Source organism: Myxocyprinus asiaticus, chromosome 1 (assembly GCF_019703515.2).
Source record: "Myxocyprinus asiaticus isolate MX2 ecotype Aquarium Trade chromosome 1, UBuf_Myxa_2, whole genome shotgun sequence".
NCBI lineage: Eukaryota > Metazoa > Chordata > Actinopteri > Cypriniformes > Catostomidae > Myxocyprinus > Myxocyprinus asiaticus.
The window spans coordinates 65,620,507-65,646,529 of record NC_059344.1 but is presented as its reverse complement, the minus strand read 5'-3'; the positions used below and the strand labels follow the sequence as shown (position 1 = coordinate 65,646,529).

The window sequence follows — 26,023 nt, the reverse complement described above, 5'->3', positions numbered from 1 at the left end:
TATAAAACGTCCTAAAAAAAAATCCTTGTTTACCCATATCCCCAACATGTAGTATCATGCTCCCAATAAACTTTTTTTGTGGTTGAGGTAGAAGCCTCTGAAAGTGGCTATCGAGCTGTATTAGCCCACGGTTATCTCATTAAACCATGGCTCTCCCAAACAGATTCCCTGTTCATTCTTTTCCAGGAAACTGTTGCAGGTTAATACCAATTACTTCGCAACTTTGGCTTAAAGACATGGGCCACAATTTACCTCATGAGACTGGTGTGCTTTTAGCAAACAGTTCAATGTATGTGTTAGTTTCACCCTCAATATAATGGCAATGTGGATGTATAAAACCAAGAGATACTGTATTTAGAGGTAAGAGGAATGCATCACAGGGTGCGTTAAAAATCTAGCCCAGTTTCCTCGATTACCAGAGGTACAAGGTGAGACACAGTGGCCCCTAATGCTTATTACAGGAAGTTCTGGAATAATATTATTTATTGGTGAGCTATCCCTTTAAGAAACCATTTCCTCACCTTGATGTCGCAGCTGCGCCCCCTGAGTACAAACTCATCAGTGATTTCTGTGATTTCTGACAGATCTTCATCTTCAAATTCATCCAAACCGATGTCATGAGTCAGCCTGTCGACAGAATAAAAACGTATTCAGTGTTATAAATACTTCAAAACTCGGGTTACCACGATAGTCAATACCAGTGACAATTTCACGATTCCCGTCGTTGCTAGTCAAGAGTTTGGGACTGTTGCTGCATTCCAGTCCTCCTGGGAAGTACATACTTATGAAGTTGTACATTTGATGTGTACATTTGATTCTTAATATGAGGTAAAGAATCACAATTTATGATTCCAGTATTGTCAGATTTTATTGCTGATTTGAAACATGTTCTTTGATCGTAATCTTGACCAACTGTTTTTTAGATTTTGGTCTTTCTCCATTCAAGTAGATAGGAGCTGCACTGGCATGACTGGAAATAGACTCCCGAGAGCGTTCCAAAGATGGCTGACAGTGCAATGACATGCTAGAAAGACTTTGGTATTATACTGTACATACCAGGGACTAAAAAATTTTCAATGAACGAAAGCGAATGAAATTTTTAGCAGAAGGAAATCGAAAACCAGAACAAAGTGATTTTCAATTGTTCTGGAGTAATTTTTTTTGTTTTTTTAAATGCTGGTAACTGGTTAATTTTGTTCTGATAATTTTTTTTTTCATGAAACTAAAGGCCAAAGGGTTATCACAGTACATTTTTGGAGCTACACCACTTCATGTTGCCCCCCCCCCCAAAAAAAAGAAACGTGTGCTTTGATCCTGAAGGAAACTGCTGCATCACACATTTCTTTGCCTAATTGCCCATTGTGGATGTCACATTCTGTGAATGAAACCTTTTTACTATGTATAATTACTACATATACATGCACAGCTAATTGTCATGTTTAAATATGTTTTTATTCATGTTTTGTTTTCATGCCTTTTATTTTGAAATTAGCTTACTTCCTGTCCCTGTTTCTGGTCATGCATCCTTGTCATGTGATTTCCTGTTCCCCTCATTTGTTCCTGTCATGTGAGAATCTGGTTTCATATGTCTTGTTATCTTATTATCAGATCTGTTTTATTATTGGTTATTAGTCTTGTTATCATGTTCATTAGTCTAGTCTCGTCACTGGTTGTCTATGTCATGTGGTTACCCGTGTCCATGTATTTAAGCTCTCATGTTTGCCATTGTCTTTTGTCGTGTATTGTTAGCCTGTAGCATTGTTGTTGCGTTTTGGTACTTTGCCTGTTTATTCTTGTCAAGTCCTAGTCATAGTTTAAGTTCATGGTTCTTGTTTTGTTTTTGTTTCTTTGAATGTTCACATTTGTTTGGATTCATGTTTAGGATTTTTGAATAAACTGCATTTGGGTTCTCACATCATCATTCTCATCCGTTCCTGTCTTCAGCCTGTCCGGCCTGCCTACACGTTACAGAATACACGACTGCTAGAATGAACCCAGCAGTTAAACTTCTGCATTTACATCAAGGGAGTCGTCCCATTGAAGACTATGTAATCTATTTTTGTGGATTATGCGAGCATGTGGCTTTCAATTATGTCGCTCTCAAGGACTGTTTTCGTGCAGGCTTAAATGAGCCTCTATGCTCCATGACGCCTGGAGGTAAAATTCAATAGACTCTGGCTCAGTTCATGGACTATGCCCTGGTGCTGAGCAGTTCGTCTTTCACTGTTGGAGTGGCTGATGAGGGACTCAGCACTCCCATGATGGCTACCACATCTGAGTCATCTGCCACGGTCGACGAACCGGCATCCATGCCTGCCACGGTCGACGAGCCAGTTCTTGAAGCCTCGTCCGTCCCAGAGCCAGCGCCTGAAGCCTCAGCCACCACGTCTGCCTCATGCCATGTTGTCATGTCTGCCACGTCATGCCATGTTGCCACGCCTGCCATTCCTACCTCGTCATGCCATGTTGCCACGTCATGTCATGTTCCAACACCTGCCATGCCTAGTCAAGAGGCCCTGCCTTGCCATGTTGCCACATCTACTACGTCATGCCATGTAGCCATGTCTGCCTCGTCTGCCTCGTCATGCCATGCTGTCCCGCCTGCAATGCCAAGCCGCTATGCCTGCCATGCCTAGTCAAGCGACCCCGCCTTGCCATATCACCACGTCGGCCCCGCCTTGTCAAGTCAGCACGCCTATCCCGTCATGCCAAGTCGCCATGACCCATGAGCCTGCCACGGCTATGCCCTCAGAGCCTTCCACAGCAATGTTCGTGACCACGGAGGTCGTTCCCCTGTCACGGCCAATCCCTGAGACTTCCATGGCTCCACCCTCTGAGCTGCTCCCTCCTGAACCCTGTCCAGCAGCCGCAGCCCAGGACTCTGTCCTCTCTGCCCTGTGGCCGCCTCCCAGGCCTCCTGATCCATTCCCTTCCTGGAGCCGCCACCCAAACCGCCAGACCCCGCTACCTTCCTGGAGCCAATTCTCTGGCCACTGGCTCTGCCCTGGTCTCATGCTCCATGCCCTGTCTCACCAGGCCATGCCTCAAGGACCCCACCGCCCCAGCTCACTATTGAACTCTATTGTTAGTTTTGTTTATGTTTGGGCGTTGGGAGCCGCCCCTTATGGGGGGGATATGTCGCGTTTAAATATGTGTTTGTTCATGTTTTGTTCATGCCTTTATTTTGAAATTAGTTTATGTCCTGTCCCTGTTTCTGGTCATGTGTCCTTGTCATGTGATTTCTTGTTCCCCTCATTTGTTCCTGTCATGTGAGTATCTGGTTTCATGTGTCTTATCTTATCAGTTCTGTTCTATTATTGTTTCCTGTTTATTAGTCTTGTTATATTCATTAGTTTAGTCTCGTCATTGGTCACCCATGTCCATGTATTTAAGCCATCATGTTTGCCATTGTCTCTTGTCGTGCATTGTTAGCCTGTAGCGTTGTTGTTGCATTTTGGTACTTCACCTGTTTATTCTTGTCAAGTCCTAGTCATAGTTCATGTTCAAGTTCTTGTTTTGGTTCATGGTTTTCTTTTGTACTTTCACATTTGTTTGAATTCACGTTTAGGATTTCTGAATAAACTGCACTTGGGTTCTCGCATCATCGTCCTCATCCGTTCCTGTCTTCAGCCGGTCCGGCCTGCCTACACGTTACACTAATACAGATACAAGGAAATCATTATTAGAGGTAAAAGTACATTTCTCAGTTGTTTCTGAATTATTGTTAGATATGATGCATTAATACAGATTTGATGCTGCCGGGTTTTGACTTAGAAGCAGATCTGTAAATAAAATTATACTTAATTGTTAATTAACTGCTTGTTATGATTTCTATGCTGATAAATCCACCACATAGGAAAAAACAATTAATTGCTTATTTTGGGCTTGTTTTTCTAGACCATGTTGCTTGTTTCTCTTGCAAGATCTGGCGGCACTGCAGTTGGTATTTCATGCACCCATTAGCGGAGAACTGTCATTTTATAAAGACCGTTATTAACCGTTCTTTTATTTTGTTCTAACCGGGAACCTTTTGGAAAGGAGGCTTTCTTCTGTACCAGAGCGAAAAAATACAGTTTTTGCTCAGAACGAACCGAAATGAAAACATTTCATTTTTAGTCTCTGGTAAATACTATTAATTTTAACAATGAAAAACAAAATGCTTCTGCGCTAGCATCTATACTACTCCAGCCACTCTGAGAACTTGGCAGTGTGATACTGAAGATATTGTTGAATTTTGAATGACAAATTGCTTGTCATGTGTCTCATTTGTAAGTCGCTTTGGATAAAAGCATCTGCTAAATGACTCGTAAATGTATGTTGATTTAACAAAAATGCGGTTGTCATTACCTGAATATTTTAGGAGTGAATTCAATTTTAAAATGTGGTCGTCACTCTTGTAAATAACCGAACTGTGCATACAGATCAAGATTAAACATAAAATAGCTGTATTTAGCTGCAGTGTACACATGGCCACAAGGAATGATTATCTAGGGGATTCCACCTGATTTGAAAGCAGTTGTCACTCCCAAAACTTTGCAGTGTGTACGCAGATTAAATAACCTTTTAGGCACACTGTTTATCACCATGCTCATCCAGTAGTAGTTTTCAACTATGCATATGGTACTCACCATAATACGGCACTAACACTGCAATGTTTTTCTGGCACAACGTATTCTACTCCTGAATTTCAAACTTGAAGATCAACAAAATAATCTCCTACCATTTCTCCCACTGGTCCTCTGTCCATTCCTGATTTTCATCACCATTGGAGTCCATTCCGTGTGCAATGCAGCATGGATTTGTGTTGACAGATTGTCATATTTCTGTGTTGGCCATGTGAGCCACTCTATACGTATGTTAGTTTAGATGAAATTCAGATGACAACAGCACATGCAGCTCCAGTATTTTCCCTTCACTGTTTATCCAGTATACAAATGTGACGTATATTGTCCTCCTCCACTTGACAAATCCTGCATTTTTTTATTACTGTATCTCTCTTCCCCTCATTATGCGTTTATCTACATCGCTATAGGATTTATAATAGGAATAAAACGGAAACAGTAATGTGAAAATAAATGCTTTGCAGAGTCAGTGTTGTCAGGGATGGTGCCTTCCTGCATATCATGCAGTCCAGCCAATAGCATCATATTTTCAACATCTCCCCTCCTCTCTCCTTGTCTCCAGCATCACCCATCCCCCTGCATCTTTCTCTCTCTCTCTCTCTCTCTCTCTCTCTCTCTCTCTCTCTCTCTGCTCTTGAGGGAGATGTGGAGGATCGTGTTGTATGTGTGTGGGTGCTGCCAAAATCTGTTCAATACCTTCAAGGGCATGTGGTAACAGTGGAGAGAAAGCAAGAGAAAATATAGAATGACTATTAATGGTAATAAAGAGATTACACTATTCAGGACATGGACGATGTTTTGTGATCAGGGCTGGATGATAAACCTAAAAAAATTATGTCTCAAAATGTATCAGTCATTTGATGATATTTAAAAAAAAAAAAAAAAAAATTGTCCAATACTTTGCCACTTACCTTATTTTGTCATCAGATCACTGTTTTGCTCAGGAATTATATTTTAAAAATGTACAAAGAGGTACAAAAGCTTTTTATTGTTCAAACAATAAATAATTTCCATTGAACATGGAGTGAACACATGACAGGCCAAAATGTTGAGCCACAATGAAAGAGATAAATAAAAAATTAAAAACAAAATATTGAAAAATTACTTAATATCAAAGCATGATGATTGATGTGAGAATTTTTTTATTTTATACTTCTAAAACAATTTTCCATTTGTTTTTGCATTTCAAAACAAGAGAACTCACATTTTACATGTTTGTACTGTATTTAATGTCAAAATGTCAACCACATCATAGAAAAATATAAAGTTACCAAAGGAACAAAACTGCCTTTTAAGTTCTTTCGTGGTACAATAGATCAAGGATAATGCAACCGCTAGAGGGCGCCGCTTGCTTACACAGCGCTGACAGAAGTGCTGAATACAGTCTATTTTTAAAGCCTTTCAAGGTTTAGTAATCGTGCAAGACCATATTGCAATTTCAATCTTAACTCAGTTAATCGTGCATTCTTAATGGATACCATACCAATGTCTCAGAAGTCAAAGTCTGCAGGTTTCAAAGTGTTTTGGATGGTTTTAACTCATCATGTATAGGTAAGTGCCGCTTTCACAACTGTCACGTCCATTTATGGTGGTTTTTCCTCAATGTCAGAATGAGAAAGAATAAATATTACATGTTCTTAGGAGTGCCAACCCTTCTACATTCTGTGGCTATCATTATTTCTGGATTGTGCATTTGAATTCACAGAGTTTTTACAAAGTGCGTTGATAATTATAAATTAACCATCGGTTTTTCATATCGCCGTTTTCATGCTCATAACGATATGCCAATGGTTTTAATTTGGTCAATAACTGGCCAATAAATATCGGTGGCCGTTACATCAGTGCATTCCTAATATTTAATGTATACCATGATATTTATGTATGTTGCTTAGGAATGGCTTACAATAGCAGAGGAACCATGAAATGTTTAAAATTGTAAATGTTTATCTAATTAAAATTAATAAAGGCATGTTTTCCTGGATGTTTTTCACTATATGAACATAAGATAACATATTTACTGATTTTCATTTACATGCCCCTGTATAACATTGTATGAACAACAATATTTAATTTCTTTTAATAAAAATTATTTTACTGAAACATTTTAATCAAAGTAACTTTAAGGCAAGCTAGGTCACTCGGTTTCACTAATAACTTTCGAACCGTATGGGCTAGAATCACAATTATTTTATCTGAATCCTTCTGTGCCCCCAAATGAAATGCTCATATGGCTTAGTAAATAAATAAAAGTAATTAAAAAAAATAAAAAAACTTTTTCAGTTTTTCAGCCGCTTATCTCTTCCAAACCTAGCAACGCCCCTGCCTACAGTCCATTGAAACAAAAAGCTATTTTTTTAGAGGTAACTTTGGAAAATTTCAACTAGTGCTGTGTCAGGCGAAGTAATTCATTTAGAAATGCCTTTGAAGCCAAAAGCCAACTTGAATGCTACACATAGCCTATTCAAGAAAATGTAAAAATTCTCCTCTCCAAGTCACCAGAATTAAATGCTGTGGTTTTGTTAAAAAAAAAAGAAAAAAAAAAGAAAAAATAAAAAAATTCCCAAATCTGAATTTTAATCAAATTAGTTTATATGTATATATATATATATATATATATATATATCATATTTCAGCTGTCTGCAGTTTGTGTACGCTTGACAGTTGTGGAAACTGCATGTTGCAATATATAATCACACGGCGCCCTCTGCAGGCAAAAAAGAGCAGGACAGAATGGACGCCACCATTAAAACCTTTGCTTTTGTCAAACCTAAATGGGATCTTTCTGCAACTACTGTAGCAGACAGGGTAAGATCTTCATATTTGCTATTTATTTTATTTTTTTAGATACTCGACTTTGGTCTTTATGTCGAGTTTTTACAAAAGCACACAAATACTTTTTCAAAATCTCTTTTTTTCCCCCCTAAGAAAATGTAATACACATAGTATAGATATAAGTAAAACATGTTTTGCTGTACTCTTGCATTGCAGTTCAAATGCATTTCTGAGCATTTTTGTATATGAAAGCATTGGTTGTAAACTGGAAGTAGAGGGCACTATCAAACCAAAACCAGTAGAGGTCAGCAAACATCATATTTAACAATTTACAGACTCTTTAAAGGGATAGTTCACCCCAAAATAAAAATGAACTCATCATTTACTCACCCTCATGACATCCCAGATGTGTATGATTTTCTTTCTTCTGCAGAACACAAATGAACATTTTTAGAAGAATATCTCAGCTCTGTAGGTTTATACAATGCAAGTGAATGGTGACCCAATCTTTAAAGCTCAAAAAAGCACATAAAGGCAGCATAAAAGTATCCATACGACTCCAGTGGTTTAATCAATGTCTTCTGAAGTGATATGAAAAGTGTGGGGGAGAAACAGATCAATATTGCAGTCCTTTTTACTATAAATCTCCAACTGTCAAACAGCCCTCCTAAGCGCTCTTCTCTCCTGAGTTCTTCTTCTTTTGTTTGTGGCGATTCGCATTCTTTGTGCATATCGCCACCTACTGGGCAGGGAGGAGAATAAAAAAGGACTTAAAACACTGGTGCATTTTTGGGCTGCCACCTGCAATTTTTCACACAAAAATTTAAAAGCTCACCAATCACACATACCGTGGACTTAAATTGGTCTCATTTAAAAAAATTTTTTTTAAAAAATGCAAATTAAAAAGACTCCAATTATTCATAAATAATATTGTATATGTTTACATTCTTATGATGAACAGAATAACTTTCCAGATCTTTATTGTAGAGGGTTTAAACAATGTTTTCCATGCTTGTTCAATGAACCATAAACAATTAATAAACATGCACCTGTGGAACGGTCGTTAAGACACTAACAGCTTACAGACGGTAGGTAATTAAAGTCACAGTTATAAAAACTTAGGACACTAAAGAGACCTTTCTACTGACTCTGAAAAACACCAAAAGAAAGATACCCAGGGTCCCTGCTCATTCGCGGGATCGATTCGGAGGTGGAGGATCCGTCATGGTCTGGGGCGGTGTGTCACAGCATCATCGGACTGAGCTTGTAGTCATTGCAGGCAATCTCAACGCTGTGCGTTACAGAAGACATCCTCCTCCCTCGTGTGGTACCCTTCCTGCAGGCTCATCCTGACATGACCCTCCAGCATGACAATGCCACCAGCCATACTGCTCGTTCTGTGCATGATTTCCTGCAAGACAGGAATGTCAGTGTTCTGCCATGGCCAGCGAAGAGCCCAGATCTCAATCCCATTGAGCATGTCTGGGACCTGTTGGATTGGAGGGTGAGGGCTAGGGCCATTCCCCCCAGAAATGTCCGGGAACTTGCAAGTGCCTCGGTGGAAGAGTGAGGTAACATCTCACAGCAAGAACTGGCAAATCTGGTGCAGTCCATGAGGAGGAGATGCACTGCAGTACTTAATGCAGCCGGTGGCCACACCAGATACTGACTGTTACTTTTGACCCCCCCTTTGTTCAGGGACACATTATTCAATTTCTGTTAGTCACATGTCTGTGAAACTTGTTCAGTTTATGTCTTAGTTGTTGAATCTTTTTATGTTCATATAAATATTTACATGTTAAATATTCTTTCTCTCTCATATAAATATGTACCAAATTTGTGAGCATGTAATTCTGGTTCTGTTTCACTTTGAAAAGTCTTATTTTGTTCCACTAGATGGCAGCAAGCACTTAAAAAAAGATTGTTTTCTCAATCACGTTCCATCACAATATACAGATCTGAAATGTAGGTGGTGCTCTAACGCATTTCAGCCTTCACAGATGTGCTCGTCCATAGACATTCAGTCTAATTTTCAGTTCATGCACCACCCTCATTGTTTCATTGAATAAAGTATCTTAGCCTCTGAGTGGACTAGAAGCTCAATCTAGGTGTCATTAGAAAGCCAAAATACTCCCTTTTGCATTGATATATAACATTTTATCATCAGTAGTTGAGAAGATATTTTTCTGATGATTAGTTTAGCATGCTTTTCCTGCTGAAATTGCTATTTTTTTTTTTTTTTTTTGATGAGATGAGAGCAGATGTAACGTTTTTGGCTACTTGGGACTTACAGCAGCAGTGACCGGCGCATAAATGCTGACATCTGTATTTGATGACTTTCAGAAATCATATTTCATTTTGAGATTATTTTGAAAATCTTTTGAACTGTGCTATTAGGTCAACCGGATAGAGAATGAGAATGAGAGCTTTCATTTTATTTATGATTTGTCTATTTAAGTGCTCTGTGAAAGACTTTTATATTCATATTAATATTTCTAACTCCTAACCTCTAGGGGGCGCTAATTTGCGACGTGAATATTTTCAGGCTTTATTTTGATATTTTATGTAACATAAATACAAAAGTAACCTAGTTTCCATCCACTTTTCGTGCTGTTTTGTTATCAACAAATTGAAAATGCATAAAAAAAATGTTTTGCGAAATTTGCCGTCTTCCGCTTGTTTCCATTCAAATGGCCTTTTATCAATAAAAATGGTGCGCGTGATGACGTCATGCTTAAAAAAAAACATTTTGTCGCATAAGTTTTGGTTTATCGTCAAATAAATCTGCCCTTGTGCCGTTTCCATACATAAATGTGTGTATACCACTAATTGTGTACCTTTTGCCTCCCAGATGTCCCTAATTTTTTTTCCCTGAAGTCTTTATAAAATGGGGAGAGTATTGAGACAATTCATTGAACATTAGACAGCTTACTGTCATTTTAATTTCACAAATAAATGCAATCAGAAGATGAGGAATTGCAATCAAAAGGGAGCAGCTGCCCTTCTGATAGGACTGTAATATTGGTCCTGATGTTGCACCTATCGCAGGTCGCCATCGGTTCAATAATCTAATCTAAAGCATCGCCATCACAACTGCATTACGTCCCGCATATGTGTCCAGCAACTTTTAATGACCAACTGAACTTGATTGTCATCTAAAATTAATTTTAGTGTCATAATGCAGTTTACTTGTTCTGAGGAAGCTCAGCAAATGCGATCAGAGGTAAAGAAGGTTAGATTTAACATATTTAAAAGTCTTAAAATGTTCAAAAGCTCATTTTCTGAAAGTGAACTCATCATTGGACAAATAGTTCTGATAGTTTATAGTCTTGAAAAAAGTCTAGAACATTCTGAGAATGTCATTCAGCCGACTTTATTCGTCTACAGAACGGGGAAAGGCTAATTTAAGTTTGTGTGAAGAAAAGGCAATTATATAGGCCTATCAATAGCCTATTATTTTTTCGTTTGGTAATTTTTTTTTTTTAATGTAATGCTTTATTCTGGTAATTAATTTAATACAGGGAATTTTGCCGGCATTTTTTCAAAAGTAATCTAAACAATAATTTTATAGAATTGGGCTAAATGTTACCCGTAGTGGATCCTGGCATAGGCGATATATGGCTCGCGATGGGCGAAAGGTGCTACAAATCATGCCACCCCACACAGAGCTCTGCGATAAGGGAAAGGTGCCCCCTGTTGTTCCTAATAGGCTACTCAGCCTAAAAGGCTCTAAGTGGTTAGTATTATATATGTTCATAATGCATTCTTACATTCTGAACATTCATAAGATAACCATAATCAACAGTATATGTACACCGTGACACAGGATCGCCTCAGTGGACTTGAGAAAATAAGAATCAACCGTGTGATTGCTGGGCAGATTTGACAAAGTCATTGATGATTTTGCATCAGTGAAAACTAGGAGGGGAGGGTTACATTTGAAATTAGGAATTATGTTTAATAGCACAAGCAGCGATCTGTAAGTATTCTGCCATTTTCTTTATTTATTGACTCTATAATTTAATAGTGCAATTTAAGTTGTGTGTATATATAATGTACATGTTAATATAATTTGCCAAATATATATATACACACACACACATGTACAGTTGTGCTCAAAAGTTTGCATACCCTGGCAGAAATTGTGAAATCTTGGCATTGATTTTGAAAATATTACTGATCATGTCTTTTATTTAAGGATAGTGATCATATGAAGCCATTTATCATCACATAGTTGTTTGGCTCCTTTTTAAATCATAATGATAACAGAAATCACCCAAATGGCCCTGATCAAAAGTTTACATACTTTTGAATGTTTGGCCTTGTTACAGACACACAAGGTGACACACACAGGTTTAAATGGCAATTAAAGGTTAATTTCCCACACCTGTGGCTTTTTAAATTGCAATTAGTGTCTGTGTATAAATAGTCAATGAGTTTGTTAGCTCTCATGTGGATGCACTGAGCAGGCTAGATACTGAGCCATGGGGAGCAGAAAAGAACTGTCAAAAGACCTGCGTAACAAGGTAATGGAACTTTATAAAGATGGAAAAGGATATAAAAAGATATCCAAAGCCTTAAATGCCAGTCAATACTGTTCAATCACTTATTAAGAAGTGGAAAATTCGGGGATCTCTTGATACCAAGCCATCAGGTAGACCAAGAAAGATTTCAGCCACAACTGCCAGAAGAATTGTTCGGGATACAAAATAAAACCCACAGGTAACCTCAGGAGAAGTACAGGCTGCTCTGGAAAAAGACGGTGTGGTTGTTTCAAGGAACACAATACGACAATATTTGAACAAAAATGAGCTGCATGGTCGAGTTGCCAGAAAGAAGCCTTTACTGTGCCAATGCCACAAAAAAGCCTGGTTACAATATGCCCGACAACACCTTGACACACATCACAGCTTCTGGCACACTGTAATTTGGAGTGACAAGACCAAAATAGAGCTTTATGGTCACAACCATAAGTGCTATGTTTGGAGAGGGGTCAACAAGGCCTATAGTGAAAAGAATACCATCATCACTGTGAAGCATGGTGGTGGCTCACTGATGTTTTGGGGGTGTGTGAGCTCTAAAGGCACGGGGAATCTTGTGAAAATTGATGGCAAGATGAATGCAGCATGTTATCAGAAAATACTGGCAGACAATTTGCATTCTTCTGCACGAAAGCTGCACATGGGACGATCTTGGACTTTCCAGCACAACAATGACCCTAAGCACAAGGCCAAGTTGACCCTCCAGTGGTTACAGCAGAATAAATAAATACAATCTCCTGACCTTAATATAATCGAGCCACTCTGGGGAGATCTCAAACATGCGGTTCATGCAAGACGACCAAAGACTTTGCATGACCTGGAGGCATTTTGCCAAGACGAATGGGCAGCTATACCACCTGCAAGAATTTGGGGCCTCATAGAAAACTATTACAAAAGACTGCACGCTGTCATTGATGCTAAAGGGGGCAATACACAGTATTAAGAACTAAGGGTGTGCAGACTTTTGAACAGGGGTCATTTCATTTTTTTCATTGTTGCCATGTTTTGTTTTATGATTGTGCCATTCTGTTATAACCTACAGTTGAATATGAATCCCATAAGAAATAAAAGAAATGTGTTTTGCCTGCTCACTCATGTTTTCTTCAAAAATGGTACATATACCACAACTATGTATATAGTTATTTCATTTCTATATTTATTGTCAAGTTATTTTTATTTAAAGGGATAGTTTAACCAAAAATGAAAATTATCTCATCATTTACTCACCCTCATGCCATTCCAGAAACATGGCTTTCTTTCTTTTGCAGAATACCAATGAAGATTTTTAGAAGAATATTTCAGCTCTGTAGGTCCATACAATGCAAGTGAATGGTGACCAGAACCTTGAAGCTCCAAAAAGCACATAAATATTACAGTAAATTTTATCAAGTGACACTATATTTTTGCATTAATGCCAATTTTCTCAACAAAAAGTGTTTCCAAACCAATTTTTTTACAATATTTGAAGTATCGACACAGAGTTTATGCATTAGAGTTAAATGAAAAATATTATGTCGACATGTGAAATTTAGCGATAATTTGCATTTCCATCAGCTATATTGGTAAACTTTTTGATGCACTACACCTTTTGTCGCAAAAAAAAAAGTTAGTGTTCAGTCTTAATCTTGTGAATATTAGTCACATCTTTGCACAGCAGTGGAGTGCTCTTGATAAAAGCATTTAACAGATGGTCTCTGAATAAGTGATTAATTCAGAAACTCTTGCGTGCATCACACAACAGATTGTGTTCAACTTTCTCAGAGAAAAACTTTTGCTGATTATCATAGTGTTGATACAGTGACGAGTCAATGCGGTCAGCTTGTGGTCAACATTTCTAATTAAAGATGCTGTAAGGGATGTTAGCCTTTCTGGAACCTCTGACTGTGTGTTAGGAAGTGGCTGGGTTACGTCACCGTGTTAGCCCCTGCTGGCAGATGCCAGAACTGCACCATATGGTGCCAAAAAGCATGTTTTCTCCTGACTAAACTTAATTTCCAAGCAGCATTTAAATCACTAGTATAGAGTAGGTTTTTTTTTTTTTTTTTTTTTACCAGGATCAGATTGTTTTTGAAGGGTTCTTAAAGTAATAGTTCACCCAAAAATGAAAATTCTCTCATCATTTACTCGCCCTCATGCCATCCCAGATGTGTATGACTTCCTTTCTTCAGCAAAACACAAATTAAGATTTTTAGAAGAATATTTCAGCTCTGTAGGTCCATACAATTCAAGTAAATGGTGACCTGAACTTTGAAGCTCCAAAAAGCACATAAAGGCAGCATAAAAGTAATCCATATGAATCCAGTTGTTTAATCCATGTCTTCAGAAGTAATATGACAGGTGTGGGTGAGAAACAGATCAAAATTTAAGTCCTTTGTTTACTCTAAATCTCCACTTTCACTTTCTGAAAATGAAGGTGAAAGTTAAAGTGGAGATTTAGAGTAAAAAAAATCCTTAAATATTTATCTGTTTCTCACCCACACCTGTCATATCGCTTCTGAAGACATGGATTCAAACACTGGAGTCATTTGAACATTTGCACAATTTTGATAAAAAATTAACTTGTTTTAATTGTTAAATAAACATAAAAAGAGTCTTCAAAGATTCTCTATGTAAAAACAGCTTTTGATTTGAAAGGTGCAGGGACATTTTTCTTTTTACAAAGTTTAAAAAAGTCAATCCAAAATGCTTTGCAATAGACACAGTACCCTAATCTATAATTTACTGGTTAAACTACATAATCTACTTTAGTAGAATACTTTCCATTCTATATCATTGAATCTTTTATTCCAAAAGCTAAAGACTACAGTGAATTGGGCATGCCCCTTCTTTCAAAAACCCCACCCTACAAAGAAATCATTGTAATCAGAGATGGAGCAGGAGAGCAGCAACATGTCATCTCTGTGTTGTCAAAGTTTTCAAGCAACAGTAGTAAAATAAAGTTCTCGCACGACTAACAACTACTAATAAAGCTGAAAATGTTGTTTATAAAAGTGAAGTTCTGAGGACAGCACTCTCATCATTTGTTTTCAGATATCACGTGCTTTGGCTCCAACTATCTGAACAAATATCTGAACTTTTTGGGGCCACTGTATCAAAAGATACTTTTTTTCTTCTCTTTCTTTTCTTTTCTCTTTTACTTTTTGTTTGCTCTGCCCTCATTGTCATTTTCGGCATGAATCTTCCTCCTCACAGCAGGAGGTTTTGACACTGTATTCATGTACATCTGCCTCTGATGCTCCAGCACCTGTGAGTTCAGTCTAAAAATATTTAATGAAGTCAGCATGCATTTGTCCTCTCTCATGACAAGGACAAAATGACTTAAGGAGAGATCAGTTTTACTTACACACCGTTTGACAGTCCAGAGGTTTATAGTTTAGAGAAAACAACACTTTTGGGGGGCAATTATTGGATGTACCTCTCGAGTACCATATGAAGTTCTGTTGAAATCGATCTGCACTTACTGAAACTTAAAGCACTGCCCCCAGTGGCTGAAACTGGAACTGCTATTGAACGGATGGGCACATGTGAGCTCCAGCTTTCAGGTGAAATGTCCACAGAGTGGCACTAAAAGAGAGTTATTTTTAGTTGTAAATTATTTAATACAGTCAACAGGAATGCATATTTTATTAAACATATTGTATGCCCTAACCTCAACCGTAAACCTAACCATCAGTGGAGACATTTTTTAAACTTAGAGCAAAAATGCAACCTCCAAATCAGGCTCACCATTGATTATGTGAATGTGATTACTTCTTGTTTTCCACACAGGACCAGAACTCGTGTCTCGGAGGCTGCTCGCGTAACATGCTTTCAGTCATGCCACATGAAAAGGTAAACACATTTGAACTAGGGATGTTAATGAATAATCGATGATTGATTTTTTTTTGTCATTAATAATTTGACCAGTTAAGCTTATCAATCGTCCTCTCCGATTATGATGTCAGTTCTCGATGGAAGAGCAAGCAGGTAAATTCACCTGAAATCTCACCGTCACCAGCGTAGGGAAATATTATTAACTGGATTCACACCGCGAGTTATGATTTGACTTTCAAATAAATAAGGTCTGAAATATCCCTCGATCTGCAATGTGAAGTTTCAATAAACTTCTATTTAAATTCGTAAGTTATTATTAGCAGTAATACATTAATAGAAAATTTAACGATTCACAAAGTCATACTAAACACAGCCTGAATGTATTAAAAATACACTGAAAAGAAATTATATTAAGAAGAAAATACCAATTCTCGTATTTCTTAAGTGTATTATGCACACACTTCAGCGGCTGTTATAATGTTTTCACGTTTCCTTCTACAGTTCCTTCTGATGTTGATGTTTTCAAATTTGCATTAGAATGGCTGGTCAGTCAAAAATCAAACTTTGTATAAATAAAAGCTTTGAAGAAAAATATGCGTCTTGTTTTTTTGAGTTTCAAGCTGTTCACTACGTAGTTTATTATTGCTATTGTTAATCGTTAATTGATTTTGTTGCATTAATGTTAACAATTGAAAATTTTAGGGGCCTGGGTTGCTCAGCGAGTATTGACGCTGACTACCACCCCTGGAGTCGCGAGTTCGAATCCAGGGCATGCTGAGTGACTCCAGCCAGGTCTCCTAAGCAACCAAATTGGCCCAGTTGCTAGGGAGGGTAGAGTCACATGGAGTAACCTCCTCATGGTCACGATTAGTGGTTCTCGCTCTCAATGGGGCGCGTGGTAAGTTGTGCGTGGATCGCGGAGAGTAGCATGAGCCTCCACATGCTGTGAGTCTCCGTGGTGTCATGCACAGCGAGTCACGTGATAAGATGCACGGGCTGACTATCTCAGAAGCGGAGGCAACTAAGACTTGTCCTCCGCCACCCGGATTGAGGCGAGTAACCGCGCCACCACGAGGACCTACTAAGTAGTGGGAATTGTGCATTCCAAATTGGAAGAAAAGAGGATAAAAAACAACAACAACAACAAAAAACAATTGAAAATGTCTTCAAATTTGCAAGCCTAATTTGAACTAATGCAAAAAAAGGTCTGATGGGAAACTGCGCTTCCCCTGTTGATTTCAGGGTACAGGAACATTCAGCAACAACATTTCAATTTCCTGTGTGATCATGTTGCGTGTGCAACTCTACAAAACTCTGCTATTAAGTGTATTAAGTTACGTTTTGCAAACTTAAACATTAAAAATGAATTGCCTTATAATTATTTAACTTACATGTTCATATAGCCCATCATAAACATTTTATTTAAAATATTTCAAAAGTAACACTAAAACATTTGCCATGATGGAATGTGTAATGGTTTTCCCCATTCACACTAAATCAGTCTCATTTACAATAAAAATGTAGATTTTTAGTTGAAGCTAATCATTTAAATGTGTAGACATTAACATTTGATGTCTTTATGCTTCTAGACTTTGAAACTCACTATGGCTCTGTGCACTGCTTTCTCCAGTTTCTTTTTGTTGGTTCTTAACCCATCTCTTGGGGAATTATCTTTCTTGGCTTTTTTCATTAAAAAGTGTATTCCAAAGCAATTTTCAGCTGTACAGATTTCAGGTCAGTCTCCTTGGATACTCATTGAGTAAAACTAGGACTGAGTAGGTGTGTGTGTGTGTGTATGCATTAGACAGGAAGCCCAAAATAATGAGGCAAGCTTTTCCCACAACATTCATTTTCCCCATTCTCATTACCTCACAAGCCTTCTATTTTTTGCTGTCTATTAAGAAAGCATCTGGGACCCTGTCGACATGCAACAGCCAATTAAAAGGTGCCCTGGGGCAGGATAGATATGCGGTATTATTCTAGCGGCTTTTGCACCGTATGGCTGAGCAGGTTTTTATGCAACAGTGTTTGGATTTGATGGTGGACAGTGACTAAACAGGATTCCTGAAAAAAGGTGATTTCTGCCACTGCAGTCTTACACGCTGTCAGTTTCAAGTCCACTGTTTCTTTGTCAGTGAATTACTAGTTTCATATTTTATGTATAAGTGTTCTATAAAGGGCATGAGAGCATGTCACACGGCAAAGTCCCTTTAGATCTGATTATAAGATTAGATTTATTAGACATCAATATTTCACTGGGTTTTGTCTTGATCTATTATTAAAAAATGCATTAAAAATGCAATTCACACAAAACAACTACTTGAATATACCTGTATTATGATAAACATTTTTTTTCAATTTCTGATTTCAAATCCATTTTGATTTTTTTAAATTAAAATCAGAAATGTCATGTGATGTAACTGTTAGGAGGCAGTAAATAAATAAATAAATGTCTCTTTAAAAGCCGAAATTCTGCAAAGAAATGCTGGCCTAAGTACTTTGGGATCTTATAATTAATAGTCTTAATATTTGAAAATATTTGGGGGCCTGTGTAGTAGGCCTCAGTGAGTAAAGACGCTGACTATCACCCCTGGAGTTTGTGAGTTTGAATCCCAGGGCGTGCTGAGTGACTCCAGCCAGGTCTCCTAAGCAACCAAATTGGCCCGGTTGCTAGGGAGGGTAGAGTCACGTGGGGTAATCTCCTCGTGGTCACCATAATATGGTTCGCTCTCGGTGGTGCACGTGGTGAGTTGTGCGTGGTTGCCGCTGAGAGCAGTGTGAAGCCTCCGCATGTGCTAGGTCTCCACGGTAATGCGCTCAACAAGCCACGTGATAAGATGCGTGGGTTGACTGTCTCAGACGCGGAGGCAACTGACATTCATCCTCCACCTCCCGGATTGAGGCGAGTCACTACGCCACCACGAGGACATAGAGTGCATTGGGAATTGGGCATTCCAAATTGGAGAGAAAAATAAAATAAAATTGAAAATATTTTTCCACCAAATCAAAGTCAGGTGGTGTAACCAAAATGCAATAAATAAATAAATAAATAAATAATAATAATAATAAATAAATCATAGGGGACCCCTTAAGACCCTCATGATTTAATAATTTTTAATTATTAATCAGACAGCCTTATTTGTCAAAGACCCATGTAGCACTGGAGTTATAGAGAGTAGCTATATGGCCAGATGTAATTGGAATGTGCATTCCCAATCAGAAAGCAAACTACTGAATTACACGTCCTTCGTCAAGCACATCTCAACTTTACGTGCTTAACAAATGATGTGTAATCAATCAGACAACCACTGTTGTCCTTGTGTTTTTAAAGCACACAACAGTTTCAAATGGTTCTCATTCTCTTCTGGGTTTCAGGACTAAAAGCTGAACATCTCTGATAGTTAGTGCAACATAGGGCACACCTGACACTAAAGATTAAATAGTTCTCTTTAATTATTTGTTCTTAAAGATAAAGTGAGAGAAAGAAAAGGGCATGATAAACACACCTACAGATCGCAGATCGAGACATTCAAGCACCAGGTCTTTGTTGAGCATCTTTGAACTTTGCCTTGTGAAGAAACCTATTCATGAAAGACTTTAGATCCTCCATGAGTCATTCAAGTCCTGCCTCAGGCTGAGAGTGCAAAGATGAGCCGAGAAGACGAATTCTTCAACTGCTGGAGTGCTTCAGGCTCACTACTAGTGAAGGACTGACAAATATACTGTTACTGAGGCCCATCTTCCCTCACTGTAAAAAGTGAACATGAGCAGTTGGTACTTCTGATCTGACCCTTCATTAATATCAAATATTATCTTTGACTTGAATAAAACCAGTTAATTTTGACAGTCAAAATAAAGTCTGGTCCATATTGCAGCTTATTCTGGCCAAGAACCGCCTTCTTAAACAGAAAGAAACCATCTGATGGGTTTATCAGAAATACATGATACCACAAGAATAGACTGGTGGGGAAGTCTCTCCGGATGCTTTGAAAACATCAAAGAAATTTGTTGAAATTTGAGTAGACACTGTGATAGAATTTCTGTCCGTCCAAAAGTATGTATGTAAAACATAAACATTTAGCGTATTAACAACTTTAGAGATGTACAAATGTTTACATATCCTTATTTATGCCATTAATATTGAATTCATGGAATTAATTGGTGTAGCGTGTAGGAGGGAGGGGCCGGGCAGAATGACGGACGCCCGGACCCCAATCAGCCTGATGAGGTGAGAGAGGGATAAAGGCGACCGGAGACAGCAGCTCGAGAGAGAGAGAGAATTATGGGCAGCTACCCTGTATGTGTTTATGTTAGTGTGTTTTTGATTAAGTTTATAATTAAACTATTATTTATATTGTCAAGCCCTTTACACTGGTGCCGAAACCCGGGAGGGAGGAGGGATGCCCGTCGTAGAGTCCTCGACACTGCCGTCCACCCAGGGGACCGCCGCTGCCATCCGCCGGGGGATGGAGTAGCGACCGCTCGGACACAGGGAATGGCCGCTGTCTGCGAAGCGAGGAGGGACGGGAATCCCTGACCACCTGGAGTGATGGAGTCACTGCCAGGGGTGGAGGAGTGTCCCCATGTGCTGCCAGAAAAGCGGAGGTGCCATCTGTCCGCTAGGGGTCGGAGGTTTGACTCCGGTCCGCCCGGGGTGGAGCGGCTGTTATCCGCCTGAGAGGGTGGAGGAGTGATTGGGGACCACGCGACGGTGCATCAGAGATCCGGTGAGTGAGCTTATTCTCGCTCTCCTCTCTCTCTCTCACGCTGTTGCTCTGTGTTGGCCTTCCCTTCGCCTTTTTTTTGTTTGTTTTCCCCTCCTGTCTCCTCCCAGGTCGAGGAAGGTGGGGATGACCTGCCGGCAGGCGGGGCGCAAGGCACGTCCCCACCGGGGGTGGGGGGTGGTGTACGTCATGCCGGGGGCTCCCCAGCCTGAGGCAACTCAGGGAGGAGTGTAGCGCGGAGGAGGGTGGGGCCGGGTGGAATGACGGACGCCCGGACCCCAATCAGCCTGATGAGGCGAGCGAGGGATAAAGGTGACCGGAGACAGCAGCTTGAGAAAGAGAGAGAATTACGGGCAGCTGACCTGTATGTGTTTATGTTTGTGTTTTTTTGTTTATGTTTATTATTAAACTATTATTTATTTTGTCAAGCCGGTTCTCGCCTCCTCCCTCGGACCCCTTTACAATTGGTTAATGCAGTTTCAATTTTATTGCAATTTTTATGCATTGCATATTAATTAAATGTTCAGTGCCATCACATTTATTTAGAGCATCTGGCGCATTTACCAATTTGACCTTATAACGGTTTTATTAGCATTTGTGCAGTTCTGTGTGATTTCTGGTACCGTATTCAACATTTCAAGGGATTATATCACTTTAACCAAGATTAAACTTTAAAATGAATAAAAGTTCTGTAAGAGTTTAATCATTCATGAAGCATTTAATTTTGATGTTGTTTGCCATGGGACACAAAGGGACTCTTCAGAATATATAAACAAGTACCATAAAATAAACCACAAAAGCACCATAAAACAATCGTAAATGTATTTTTTTCATATGGTATAATCCAAGTCTTCAGATAGCTCTGTGTGAGGAACAGACTTAAATTCACGCCTTTTATTCAGTGGTTTTCATCTCCATCTGCCTTAGCACCTTAGCCGTATCCAACCTAGTCTAATAGAGAAAACGTTGCTGTAACTAAATTTTTGCAAACTTAAGTTTTACATGACACGTTCTACATTTCGCCGCAGATTCCTGGTGAAATGAACACTAGAGGCACTACAGCAACTGTGCGTTTTATTCACTTTCACACAAATCACGACTGCAGTGGCTGATTATGACTTTATAAATACTTATTTTTCGCTCTATTACTAACACACTGCTATGTTATGATTTTGAAACACTTTTGCTATAACGCTTCATTTGAAAAACGATACATTTTAATACTTGTAATACAGACCCACCTACATTTACAATGTGATTAGCTTGTGTGGTAGTTCACCTGATAGAGCGTTGGACTCGGAGACCAAGGCTCGAGCCCAGCCAAGGAAGTATGAGACGAAAATTAAACGAAAGTGCCATAGAAGCGATTCAAAATGACATGGTTGCTTTAGAAAATTGTAATTGTTTATGTCGCTTTTGCATTTTAAAACACTACCGGTTAGGTTTATGTGTTGGTTATGGGTAAGGATGTCTGTTTTGTTCACCTTTCATTTATTGGACACTATTGGTTAGGTTGAGGTTAAAGTTTTAGGTTAGGGAATGCGGTATATTTTACTCATTAAAATTCACGTTTAAAAACCTTGTTTGATTACGACACCATTTCACTCGCTTTTGGTGCCCCTCACTGGACATTTAACTGGGAAACTGCTGCCAAATGTGTAGTAAGTCTCATAATTTAGTTTTGCAAAAATATTGCCAGTCATTTAATGTTAATGAGATTTTTTACAATGTAAAAATTGCCACCTCAAAAAGCGTTACGACACAGGTTTTACAGCAATGATGTCAAATGCTTATTGGCATAAGTTATTACAGTACATAAAATAACTGTATATACAGTAACAGTAAACATATGCTCACAAACTTGTACATTAGGATACATATTTATTCCAGTTCATGTTCAAGACTGTCTCTGAAGGTCTTCATTCATACAGATCATTGAAGAATGTCTGCTAGAAGTCAGTCAAATGTATCTAGACTTGGTTTATCCAAGTTTTAAAAAGTGTGCATCCAGTGTGTATACACTCGCACATGACACAAACTACCATTACATCATGTTGACAGTAGACAATTTAAAGCTCACATCTGCTAAAAAGTATTATTGAAAAATCAGAGGGCCTGATTGGCATTAATTACACATTTCTATTTAAACAGGAGATGATTGATTTGTTCCATGTGCAGCCTTCACCCACATGGCCATGTGTAGAGGGTGGAGCCTGCAGCTGTGACAACACAGCCATACACTTAGAAAACACCATTCAGATTCGTGGGACTTTAGTTTTTTTAATACCACCAACACAACATGGCTCAAATAGAGAAAAAATAAGAGGAAAAATCTGATTTGTGTCTTACCACTTTTACTATATTATGTCTTATCATAACTCAATGAAACTCAAAATGCATAAACTGCATAAACAAGTCCTATAAAGAGATAGTCTAAGCTTGAGGGCACTTATCTTACCCTAGTATGTATACCAGGGTTAGAAATTAAGGGAGGCTCAAAGGAAAATCCCCCCAAAAGTGACAAAAATGCCCCTGATATTCAAAATGTGGGCACAAAAAAATACCCCAGTTTTGGTTTTCTTATTTTTAATTAACATCTCAAATAACAATTTTCAATACTAAGCCTAGTTATAAACATTATCACATAAAATGTGATTTCATGTAAATTGTATGGATAGGAGGATTCAGATTGAGAATTTATGTCAATTAATTGATTAAATTGAACTATCTAAATAAAAGAATGACAGAATCAATTTATTTGTTTATAAAAAAAATGCCCTCATAAACGTAAGAAATGCCACTGAAAATCTAATTCAGTCAAATCAAATTTCTGACACTGCAATTGCTGTTCATGGGGTGAACACATTGATTGCAGTGTTTGCATGGCACGTGTATCACAGGAACTGTACTTGGCTTGTTCTAGTTCAAACTTTCAGGTACGTCTTTAAAGGTATCCAGAAGAGGTGAGATGTCCAAGTCACATCAGCTACTTACTGGGGTACCTCAGGGCTCAGTGCTTGGCCCACTTCTCTTCTCCATTTACACAACATCACTGGGACCCATCATTTAGGCGCACGCATTTTCCTACCACTGCTACACCGATGACACGCAGTTCTACTTGTCTTTCCAGTCTGACGACACCTGTGTGACAACTCGGATCTCGTCTTGCCTGGCAGACATCTCAGCCAGGATGAAGGAACACCACCTGCAACTTAACCCAGCGAAGACCAAGCTCCTCGTCTTTCCAGCAAACCCTGCTGTTTAGCACAACATTACCGTTTAGCTGGGTTCATCAACTATAATGCCATCCACATCACAAAAACAGCCTGATAAAGTAGATTTGCACTCTACAACATTAGGAAGATAGGACCATTCCCCTCTGAACATGCCACACAACTCAGTCTCTTGTCATATCTAAACTGGACTACTGTAATGCTCTTGTGGCCGGCCTTCCTGCATGCACAATTAGGCCTCTGCAAATTATCCAGAATGCAGCAGCACATCTGGTCTTCAATAAGCCCAAGAGAGTGCATGTTACACCACTCCTTGTCTCTCTTCACTGGCTGCCGGTTGATGCATGTATTAAGTAAAAGGCTCCGATTCTGGCATACAGAACAGTCACTGGGTCTGCGCCAATCTACCTACAATTATTCCTGCAGAGTTACGTTCCTACCAGAAGGTTGCGGTCTGCAAATGAGCGGCGCCTTGTGGTACCAATAACTTGTTTGCACTCTAATCTCTGTCTTGCCTAGTACTTTTCTAATACAGTTGAAACTTTGTATTGCAGCACGTATTATGTTGCTGTCTCTTTAAGATGAATCACTTTTGTTGTTTCCTTCCTCATTTTGTAAGTTGCTTTGGATAAAAGTGTCTGCTAAATGAATAAATGTAAATGTAAAAATGTAAAGTGTCAGTAAATCAAAGTCTTACGAATTCAGATGTTTTCAGTTTCCCTCAACACTGTCGGGTCAGGGTATATAGTGTAACATAAAACCAATGCACACTGCAACATAAAAAGTGTAATAGAGGCATTCTATGAAATGGGTTCCTTTATCCCATTGAATGTTTGAAACATTCTATCACACCAACAATGTCTTTACATGCTAATAAATTGCATTGTGCCATCTCAAGGTAAATTGACAAACATGAATACATTGGGATATTCTGAACCTAGGGTTCGTTTTGGATGGGATGGGGCAGAACATTTCAAACCAAAATGTCTGCTGCTCTCCTATCAAGGTTATGTCCTTCTTTCATTAGCATTCAAAATATATAATTTTATGTTACGTCTGTTTTATGCGATGAGGTGTATATAGTATGCTCAGTGAATCTTTGCAAGCATGAAAATCCAAATCTTGCCAACTTCTGAAGAACTTGACTCCACTGAATCTCAAATTATATCACATTCTCCTTCATTATGTTATTTAAAAAGATGGTTTGCTACTACTTTGGCATACAGTACATTAGTGGTTTGACAGTGCAAAATAAAAATTCATCAATCCTGTTTGAATTTAAATAGTTTTTTATACTAAAAATGGTAGGGCTGGATATTGATACAGATTTCCCGATTCAATTCTGATTCACAAGCTCTCAATTCGATTCAATTCATACAGTATGGGTATAATTCAGTTATAATGTCCCTTTTCCTTACATAGGAAAGAGGTTATTTTACAACCAATGCTGTTAATTATACAAGGGACCTTCTCACTATGTACATTATGAAAATATTAATTTTACTAATTATATTTGATTAGTTTTTTTTATCATTCTGGTCACATTTTGGCAAAACAAATTCATGTATTCAGTCAATAAATAACATATCATTTTCCCTATGTTGATTTTTTTGTTACATGTTTATTGTTTAATTGCATAATTTGTACTATTTACAAGTATTTACATTGATTTGTTGAACACGTGCTAAAACCGGTACTGTCTCTTTAAGAAAACCAGCATTTCTGGCATCTGTAGATGAGCGCGTATTAACGAGAGAGGATACGAATGGCTTTATCTCATCTGTGCTATGCATGATTAGAATTAAATGATTCGTTTTTGTTGTTTTCGATCAGCAACTGACTGTAGAGAACAGAAAGGGTGTTAAAAGAGACATTATTCAATGACAAATGGGTCGCGTGGATCTTGTCTTTGGACGCGCATTACACGGAAAACAACTTTTACTCTCAAAACGCAGTGAAAGGATCTCGCTGTTGAATACTTCACCACTAAACTTCACAATTACTGGTGAATGAAATCTAAAAATGTACCAGTCAGTTGGCAAATATATATATTTTAGCCGCATTGCACAAAACTGGGTTGCAAATGCGAGTGATTTCCTCTCATTACAGTAGAGCGTTGCGCATGAAAAATAAGAAATAAAAGATCAATCTTGGGATTTAAGAATCGATATCGAGATCTTTCAAATGAAGGTTGCGATACATCGGAAAATCTATATTTTTACCCACCCCTAAAAAAATTACGTAAGATTTACATGTTTTTGCACACAGTTTTTCTAAGAAAATCTGAATAGTATAAAATTAAGTAAAATCTGACATAG

General features: G+C 38.4%; 1 protein-coding gene across 3 annotated transcripts in view; it reads right to left on the bottom strand.

Moving 5' to 3' along the window:
- LOC127446926 (C-Jun-amino-terminal kinase-interacting protein 1-like) overlaps window positions 1–5,105 on the bottom strand; it is a 32,417-nt gene extending 27,312 nt beyond the window's left edge. For 2 of the 3 annotated variants that reach the window (XM_051708263.1, XM_051708273.1), the window contains exons 1-2: window positions 4,721–5,105; window positions 522–627 (exon numbers count right to left, since the gene is read on the bottom strand). In XM_051708263.1, the coding sequence (XP_051564223.1) occupies window positions 522–627; window positions 4,721–4,776 (162 nt within the window). In that variant the 5' untranslated portion in view covers window positions 4,777–5,105. Of the gene's footprint in view, window positions 1–521; window positions 628–3,466; window positions 3,657–4,720 lie in introns of all 3 variants that reach the window. The other variant, XM_051708281.1, reaches the window with a different exon arrangement.
- Window positions 5,106–26,023: the final 20,918 nt, after the last annotated feature.